The sequence below is a fragment of the Berghia stephanieae genome, chromosome 2, assembly GCF_034508935.2.
Source record: "Berghia stephanieae isolate SIO BIC M18660-M18661 chromosome 2, UCSD_Bste_1.3, whole genome shotgun sequence".
Lineage (NCBI taxonomy): Eukaryota > Metazoa > Mollusca > Gastropoda > Nudibranchia > Aeolidiidae > Berghia > Berghia stephanieae.
The window spans coordinates 74529912-74539911 of NC_088361.1; the positions used below are offsets into that span (position 1 = coordinate 74529912).

The 10000-nt window shown below is 35.8% G+C and overlaps 1 protein-coding gene across 2 annotated transcripts in view; it reads right to left on the bottom strand.

Annotated features, from left to right (window-relative positions):
• The window catches only part of LOC144965516 (putative ferric-chelate reductase 1), an 83491-nt gene that overhangs the window by 60606 nt on the left and 12885 nt on the right, over positions 1-10000 (bottom strand). For both annotated transcript variants that reach the window (XM_078900925.1, XM_078900926.1), the window contains exons 3-4: positions 7114-7257; positions 5674-5822 (exon numbers count right to left, since the gene is read on the bottom strand). In XM_078900925.1, coding sequence (XP_078757051.1) covers positions 5674-5822; positions 7114-7257 — 293 coding nt within the window. The remainder of the gene's footprint in view (positions 1-5673; positions 5823-7113; positions 7258-10000) is intronic.

Consider the following 10000-nt stretch of genomic DNA (forward strand, 5'->3'; position numbering starts at 1 on the left):
CACACACACTCATAATATAAACATGAGAGCACATCACAATACACATCAAAACTAATCACCACTACACAGCGAAACAACTTTAGTTTGGAGTTTTCTACGGACATTACAATGGATTACGCCGACTGAGGAAGTGTAAAAAACACAGAAACGAGTCGTCTCGGCCAAAAAAAATGTGAGTGAAAATTTACATTATATATTAGCTCTAACCACCATTATCGAGCACTTTCGTACCTACAAGTACCCACCAACACTCATAAATATATATATATATATATTTTTTTGCCAAAGAGCCAAATCTACGGCGAAAAAGAGCCAAAAATATCCCCAAATTGACTTTGAGGACCAAATTTGGGAGCCAAACATATAAACTTTGTTTTGTTACTCCTACCCCATCTCTGCCCGGGTGTTTTCTCTCTTATAAATGAGTTCTGAATATGATAATCCCCTTCCAATAAACTTTTGTCTGGTCCCCAAGGCCCTTATCATACGTGGACAGCAATGTACACGCTCTGACTGCCAATTTTGTTCAATTTGGACAGGGAAACGCTGATCTTAGTTGCCGAGTTTGTTCGTACTAATAATGATTCCCTTTGAAAAATGGCAGGTGCAAATCGTCCCTTGATTTACTCTTTTTATAGTCTTTATATACAAAGAATAGCAATAGCAAAAAACGTGTTCCATAAAATGCGACCAGTTGTGTCAAACAACAACCTAAAGTTGAAGACCGGAATGCAAGAAGTAGAAACATGTTATAAGTACCCTTTTATATGGTTGTGAAACTTGGACGCTTGACAAAGAAAGTACAGTTACGTTTTCTGGGACATGTGTGGAGAAGAGACGGAATAGAAAAGTTGGTAATATCTGGGATGATCGAAGGAAAGAGAGCTAGAGGAAGACAAAGAATGACTTATATAAATAACCTAAGAATGGCCAAATGTGATTTAAAAAGCAACACAGATTTCATGCGTACCGCATAGGATCGTGATTCGTGGAGACAGCTGACCGGCAACGTGCTCAAGAGCACAGGCCACAATGGATGATAATGATATACAGAGATAAATTCCTATGGCTCCGTTGTTAGAGCACCCACCTGGTAAGCCGTAAATTGTTCGTTCTAGCCCTGCAGAGTCAAATCAAAGACTTTAAATCTGCTTTTTCGTCAAACGCTTGGCATTTAGGGAGCAGCGCTGAGACTGGTTTGCTGAATTTCATTATGGGTGAGATGTTCGGGTTTGTTTATGACTTTATCTAGTGTGGTAGAACGTTCAGCTTTGCTGGAGTGACGTCAAAACTAATCAGGGCAAATTGTTGGCTCGATAACTTTAAAAAGAACTTCTGAGTTTGAATTGAATTAGTGACTAGACACAGTCTGGGATAGAGCGACGTGTACTTATTTGCAGATCTGATAATCCGAATTATGGTCTCATTGTTTTAATGGAAATACTCTCAAATCACGCTACGTATTGTCTGTCTATTACAACAATGTTAATTCAAGCCCATAATTGCATTTGATTATCAGACCTGATTATTTGAGCAGCAAGAATAGAGCAATGAAAAATCGGATGCGTTGAGAGAAAAAAAAAAGTGTTTCAGCCCATTTAGGGACAGGCAACAACATTTGCTGAAGCGAGATCCCAGTGAATAAACCACTCTGCCATGACTCAACCCTTCTCCAAACCGGACCATTTTTGATATAACAATACTGCCATTTTATGACAAATCATCTTAACATATCCATGAATGTGAATTTTACAAGAGAACTAAAAATACTTTTAAAAAACAACAACAACAAAACTCAAATTAGCTAGGCTTACATTAAAATGAAACTATTTTGTACATACAAAAAGCGTTATAAACATGTCAATTCAAGTCACAGATGCGTCTTCGCCTATCGCATTTAGAATTTCTCTCCATGAATGATATACAATGGCTGTCAAAACAGCAGAATATTAAGGTTTAATTGTTGTAGATGTTTTTAAAATGACATGAATTAATTTGTTTCTTGTTTTTAAGGGTTTTATAGCAACACATTTAGGTCATTTCAGCGCCTCTAAAAAGGAAGAAAATGAGATAGTAAAAAATAAGTTATAAATTTACAATTGAAAGCACACGAGAAAAAGTAAGTCAAAGGGGAATAGAGAACAGCAGATGTAAATTCCAAGAGCACACTATTAGTGTAATCAATTTGAAATCACCTAAAATTATCATCCACACAAAACCATAGGATCCCATATGAGTAATACACTCAAATGTTTACAAAACATTATATATTTATAACAAAAAATGTAACAGTACAAAACAGATAGATGATTTATATGAAAATATATCATCTCCCAAAACTATAACTATGCATTTGACAGTGTCCCTCCCAGTAAAGGATTCCGGCTAGAGCTAGTAAAAAAAATTCTACTAGTTAATCCCATTCCAAGGCAAAGACAGAAAACAACTAGGAAAGCAGATAAAAGGTGATAGAAGACGCAGCTAGTGACCTCCTGTCTATCTTGGGAGGTCAAAAGACCCCATCTAGCACATGAAATTAACATAAACATTTAATTTTGAAATAAACAAAATAAGTTGTATTAATAATCAATTGAAACGTTTATTGGGTACTTCAACTCACACACACACACACACACACACACACACACACACACACACACAAATTGATAAAGGTGAAATATAACAACAGAGAAAACAATCAAATTTTTATCATTATACATAAAACTATGTGACAATAACTTTATTAAAAGTTTTTTTTTCTAGACTAACAATTTATCCATTTCTGCATTCGTACCCGCTACAAAAACTAATTGTTATGCGCACCCGTTTTAAACACACTAGTCTACATTCACATGATACTCTGCCGAAATATGAATAATACCATTATCTCTACTTTGATTAACAGTAGGTATTTCAAACCCATTGAAAATTTGCCAACAGCGGTGAAAATTCCCCAACTCCAACTCAAAATCTATAAAGGAGCTCACGACACATTTTAGTGAAATATGCCTCAAATTAAGAATCTAACCAAAACATTAGAAAATTCGACCTTTTCCCCTTAAAAGTGGCAAAATATATATATTTAAAAAATTCGAACCAACGGCAGATAGCTTTGAGCTCTCGAAAGACGCCGTTAAAAAAATCGCAGTTTCTTCTATTTCTCTCAAGACGTTGTGCGAGCATTGTCATATTGTGATCGCATTTGTCGGTGTAGTTGCCAGAGATATCCTTTGCATCATTAGACAGATATTATTGCTGGTTGTCAGATTACCTTCAAATATTTTTACTGATAATTTCATATAGATTGTGTTCCTACCTGTCGTTGATTATTTTAACCAAAGAGGGGATTAATTGAGGTCTGACAAAACGCAGCTGACCTCGACAAACCCATATTCGAATAAATTAAAGTAATAAAGTAAGTTGGTTTCAGGCCTCACATTCTTCATTTATGCCTGATGTTGCCACATTGGAATTCTTGTAGAACTTTTATTATACTTCTATTCGGGAGAGGGATTTTTTTTTTAGTTTTCAAAAACATGTATAATTAGGAAGGGGTTGGGGTGGACTACCGTCCCGAGTCATATTTTCAATATTATTGACAGGTGTCAAAACTATTACACTTGGCATCTTCCGAAATATGGGTTCATCCATCATAAAAGGTAATTTGCTTATATTATATTAAAAAGCATACCTAATGTACTTATTTCAAATTTCATGCTTTAACCCGCTATGCTAATTTTTCTTAACATTATGCATTTCTATTCTATTGTGATGGCAATATACCCACGTATACATATAAGCAGGCCTGATAATGGAACGTAATTATGGGCTTGATAAAACATTGTTGTAATGGACAATATTTTGCGTTGTATGTTTGGAAAACTGTCTTCTTAGTATTACAGCACAGTCCTACTCGTTCAGTGTACATTCAATTTCCCCTTCATCAACAAAACAGGATGAATGAAACACCACAGACGAATGAGATAATGTGGTAGTGGCGTTGTTAGATGAGTAAACAAAAACATTGATGGGCTGGAAATAGTATGCTCCTTTGTAAGGAAGCACGAATTATAATAGACCAATAGATATTTCTAAAAGATGCGCAGGTGATGAATACTTCCTCAAAAAAGGGACTGAAATAGGACAGTTGCTTCCCCTTGAAGCAAGAGATATATTTGAGTTTGAGGAAGATGGCTGGCCGAATTTAACAGAAGTGGACGAACTCAGCAATCCCATGACAAAAATGGAGGGGAAATGCTCTACTTCCTGCCAGCCTATCCAACTCCCAGACAAACTTCTCAATCTCTGGCAGAGAGATACGTCCACGCTGGGAGATGAGAGACTAGGTAAAGTTGAACAATTGCTGTGGGAATACCAAATATATCTGCAGCTAGTGCATTTGACCTTAGGGACTTCCAAGTAATACAAGACCACATTGATACAGGAGATGCAAAGCCAATTAAATTAGACTTACGACGTACCCTCGTTCACTTTACCAAAGAATAAGATGAAATGTTAGACAAGATGCTTAAAGCAGGGGTAATACAACCCTCGGCTTCAAGCTGGGCTGCGGCGCCTGTACCAGTATGGAAGAAAGACGGATCTGTTCGTTGGTGCATCGATTAGAGGGCACTTAATAATGTTACCAAGAAGGATGTATTCCCCCTACCTTTCATGTTGGAATGTATCGACGCATTAGAAAGTAACACCAGGTATTCAAAGCTGGATTCCAATTCAGCTTATTGGCAGATCCCAGTCCATGAAGATTCCAAACACAAAACACCATTCCTAGCGCGCCAATGCCAAGGACTTTTTGAGTTTAACAAACTTCCATTTGGACTGTCCAATAGCCCAAGCACATATTCAAGAGTAATTAACCTAGTGTTAAGAGGGTTAAACTGGAAAAGGGTAATAGCCTTCTTTGTTGACACCCAGGTCCTTGGGAACTCTTTTGATGATCGTTTATCAAACTTAAAACAAGTTTGTCAACGTTTCCACCAATTTAGACTTAGATTAAAGCCAAAGAAGTGCGATCTGTTTCAACGAGGAGGAATTGAATTCTTGGGAAGGAAGGTAGGAAAAATGGCCTGGAACTGACAAATGTTTCCATTGGAGTGATTGAGAACTGGCCCCCCACCAAAGTCAATTAAAGATATCGAAAGATACATGGGGTTAGTAAATTTTCACAGAACATTCATAAAAGATATGGCAAAAATCATGGAGCCACTTACCAGGTTGTTGAAGAAAAAGAAATTATGTTGGGAGTCCGAACAGCAGCAAGCCTTTGATCAATCGAAGTCAATCCTATGCACCCCGCCTGTTCTGGCGATTCCCATGTCCACGTGTTATAGTTTTTTTTCGCCATTTTTTGGTAGTGGAAAGATCGAAATAAAGACCGTCCTAGAATGTCAGATCTCACAGATAATTCCTCAAATGAGATTGCTGGGTGAGTTTGTATTAAGACGCCCAATTTTGAGCGTTTTTACGTATTTTACGCCCAGTAGGCTTTTTAAAGCGGAATTTATATACGTAGCTTATTGGCCCACTTTGGCAAAAGCATTTTGAGTCGAATTGAGCATTGCGTAAAACGTGGTAATGCTCTTTATCTCAATATATTTCTACTTATATCTGCTCATTTACGAGTACATCAAAACAGCATGTTAACACACTGACCTGAACACCAGCGTAGCAGTTGATTGCCTTTGTCTTATTTTCCGGAAAGTCCACGAATCTTCCAACAATTTCCTGTATATTGTCTGTCGCCCTTCGTGCGGCCATCTGCAGACCAACAAATTCAGTCCCCGTTGAATCCTTTACTTGAACTGGTGGGAATGACCGACATTGGAAAAAAGGTTAAATCACAAGCCTCAACAGGTGAGATCGGACTGAAATATTTTCTGAACGATAACTAAGGAAGCCACAAAAACTTCGGCACCTCCAGGCTGTTCACCAACTTCATACTGAAATTCATTGTAATGTGGACAGTGAAGTTGGTCATTATTTATAAAAACAATCAAGTCTTACCTTTAACGTGAAGATGGTTTGAGATTTTAGCTCACTGTCGTCGAAAACACAGTTGTAACGTACGTTTACTTTTGCTGCTGACCCACTTTGACAAGTCACAGCTGTGTATAACTTCATTGTCGTCAGAATTGTATATTGTTTACCTTTGAATATCATGCACCTATTTTTTTACAATTAATAAGAATCTAAGTGATATGGGAGGTTAAGGGGGGCATCTTCCAACTAAGTTCCTGACGACTGTGAATTAGAATCTCAAAATACGGGTAAGCCTTGATTGTTTTTACAATTTCAAATCATTGACGTCAGGCAGTTCGATGAGTTTTTAGAGCCACAAATATTTAAATTAAAAAAAATATTGATCGAGATTATTTCATTTACCTTGAAGAATAATTTACATATCAGAGTGCTTCCAAAAAAAAACAAACAAAGAAATCAAACGGAATAATTGTGAATCGAATTTAGATCTACACATTCACAAAAAAGGGATTTTAGAATCAGTAACCCTTAGAAAAAATAGGTAGCGATTCTATATTTATTGACACCCAAAACTTACAGCGGTTCAAAAAAAAAGTGCAGATCTATTTACACATGAAGACAAAATATGATTTTAATTTATTATGGCACTCAGAAACTACAGACTGCAATATTAACATTTCTTTCAAGCTTCCTGTTTTATTAATTAATATCATCCTAATATATAGTAAAGCGAGAAAATAAAGTGTCGATAGACGAGGTGCTCGTAAAATGAATACTTATTATATAATCGGTTATAATTTTTAATTTTAGCAAGATGAGAATTATCAAGTGTTATTTGTTTATATTATGTTACTTTTGGGAGAGCCTGATGTTGTTTTTGTTTGTTTTGTTTTTTTTTCGGATTTCTTTGTTTGTTTTTTCTTTTGATTCTTTGTTTCCCCCCCCCCCCCCCCCCCACCCCTTTTTAAAAAAAAAATTTCTTCCTTTCTTGTTTGTTTGTTTTTTATTTACTTTATTCAGGGAACTGTTAGGGCTTGTGGGGACTGGGGTGGATTTATAGATTGTGCCTGTAAGAGTAACGTGGGAATTAAGAAAAAAAAAGAATAAACTTACTTGTGACATCCTGCCCAGGTATGTATGATGTAGGGTTAAATGTCACCAGGAACGGGCTATCGCTGGTCTGCGTGGCGGTACCTTTATGTTTTGGGTACTGAGTAAAACAGGTACTCAACGGTGGGCCTGAGCCATACCCGGCAACTGGAGAAAAACAAAATGATATTGAACAAGAGAACTATCCAACTTAGTTCGATATATCATCATAGACATAACGAAATATTCAAGAAAATGAGTTGATTTTTATTGTTTGATTCCTTTATAAATTAAAATAAAACAATTCCTGGAAGAACTATCTTTTGCCTAATTGTATCCAAAGCTTAAAGAAAAATATTAAGTCCTTCGTAAGTTTCAAAGACAAAAAACTGGAAGGTGTAAAATGTGCACACTACAAAATTAAAGACTAGGCTATAAGCTCGGTCATTTTGTCTATTGTTTTTGCTGTAAGTGAGCTCATCCGTACACAATTCACACCTTTAAAAGATGCGAGACAGAGATGACATTTAAAAACAACTAAATTACGTCACTTAAGGCACTCATTGAATGGGAACTCATTTTATCCAGGATCTTGTCAGCTAGGTTTAAATCCAACTGGAGAAAAGTCACCATCATCCAAGTCTATGCATCCACCAAATTTAACACGAGTTTAATCACATCCTTCAGATCACATTTGATAAAACTCCTGACAAAGGCATCAAAAATTCTGCAAAAATTGGATCAGATAACAGCGGAAAGGAACACTTCATGGAGGCACAATAACAGCGTGTACAACAAATGAAAATGGTGACCTTTTCATCGATTTCTGCGCATTTTACGACTTTGTGATTGGTGCTAATGTCTTTACCCAATAAAAGTATCCACAAAACAGTATGGATATCACCCGATGGACGGGCGAAAACTCCAATGTTTGAAAACTTGGATAAGGACGATTTGATAAAAGTTGATGTTCTTATTGGATTGGACATTTATTGATCATTAATAGATGATCAAAATATGTCAATAAGGACATAGTGGCTCATTGCACAAAGTTTGTGTGGGTGGTTTCTGGTGGCTATAAGAATAAGAGGGATAATATCCTATCTGTGACTGATAAAAATAATTTTGTTCTCTTTTGTTGAGCACAGGAACCTACTGAAGCAACTGTTAGGAGCTTTTGGGAGCTGGACTCCATTTGGGATTAAGGGCGAAAGCGCTCATGGCCTGGTAGAGGGCTTTAATGTTTTTTGAGAAATTTGCTAAGGGTGTCATTTCAGTGGATTAAAGGTACAGGGTAGGTCTTTGAAAATCAGTGACAATAAAGAAATGTTGTTGAACAGTGAAGTGAGCTTATGGCTCAGATAAGATTAGAATCTTTAAATGACAGACTGGAGTCTGACCGAGAGTTAAAACAAAGGTATAATGAGGTATTTTTGTAATTGGAGAAGCAGGGTATCATTGACGAAGTGCCATCAGGGGAAACTGGCAATCCTGTCTTATATCCTCCTCACAGGCATGTGATCCGTGAAGAAAATTTGAGTACAATAGTAAGGCCTGTCTTTGATGTAAGTGCTAAAGGGCCCAATGAGGTTTCCCTAACATATTTAATCAAAATCCTTTTGGGCTTTCTTATATGGATATTTGTTGTAATTTCAGAAATCAAGTCAATTCAATTCAATTCAAAGGTTTATTTTAGGCAATTGCCAATATGAATCATGCCTTTACAATAATTTTAAATCAATACAGGTAAAATGAAACTACCAAAATAATTAAATAGGTAAATAAAAAAATAAATGTGAATACAACCAATGAAAAGACAGAAAAAATAAATATATAAATAAATGAAAAATAAATAAATAACCATAACTTGACCATAATAATAAAATATAAACGCACGCAAATAATTTTTTCAGGAAACAAACTATAAATAACACATTTAAAAATAAGTCAACGGACACTAACTTTGAAATATAAGTCATCGAGCACAGACAATGACAGAAAACATAGTTCTAGGGGAAAAAAGATAAATAAATAAATAAAAATATAAATCCGCGTTAAAACAATTAACAAGGCTTTTTAGCAAATTGAATAATTTTATGTGATCGCGATGTTCATCGCTTTTTTACTTGGAGAATCTCCTGATCTTGTACGACACATGCGTTTTAACCGTGAGGCCTGTTAGAAATGCAGCAAGTCCTTCATTTTGAATGCTGTAATTAAACTTCATTTTTCTAAATTCGAAAAATCCAAAACTGTCATTGAATTGAGAGACAATATGTATAGTAATTATCTTCTCAGTGGTTCAGATTATGAAGAGGGTATTATTGACTTGGTAAAAGACACCGATTTCATTATGAGACAGGGTGGTTTCACTTTGACAACATGGTAGTAATAATAGTAGTACTAGTAGTAGTTCTAGTAGTAGTAGTAGTAGTAGTAGTAGTAGTAGTAGTAGTAGTAGTAGTAGTAGTAGTAGTAGTAGTAGTAGTAGTAGCAGCAGCAGCAGCAGTAGTAGTAGTAGTAGTAGTAGTAGTAGTAGTAGTAGTAGTAGTAGTAGTAGTAGTAGTTGTTGTTGTTGTTGTTGTTGTTGTTGTAGTGCTGGTGGTGATTGTAGTGATGGTAGTAGGAGTGATATCACCAATATCTTAACTCACTCAATCCTAGAGATTTATGCTACTTTTCGAAATTGGAAAAAAAAAACATATTAAAAATGAGCATGTATGTACATGCTCATTTTTTAATATGTTTTCTTCAACTACCATTAACTTGCAACAAATAAATAGGCATGGGGTAAAAGTAACCCGGCTAAACTAATGATATAGTCGGTGTTAAGGTTTAGTGAGTTAATAATCATCCTTTGAGTGCATTAACTCATTTGTTTAAATGGATGTAACTGTTAATATTTTATTAG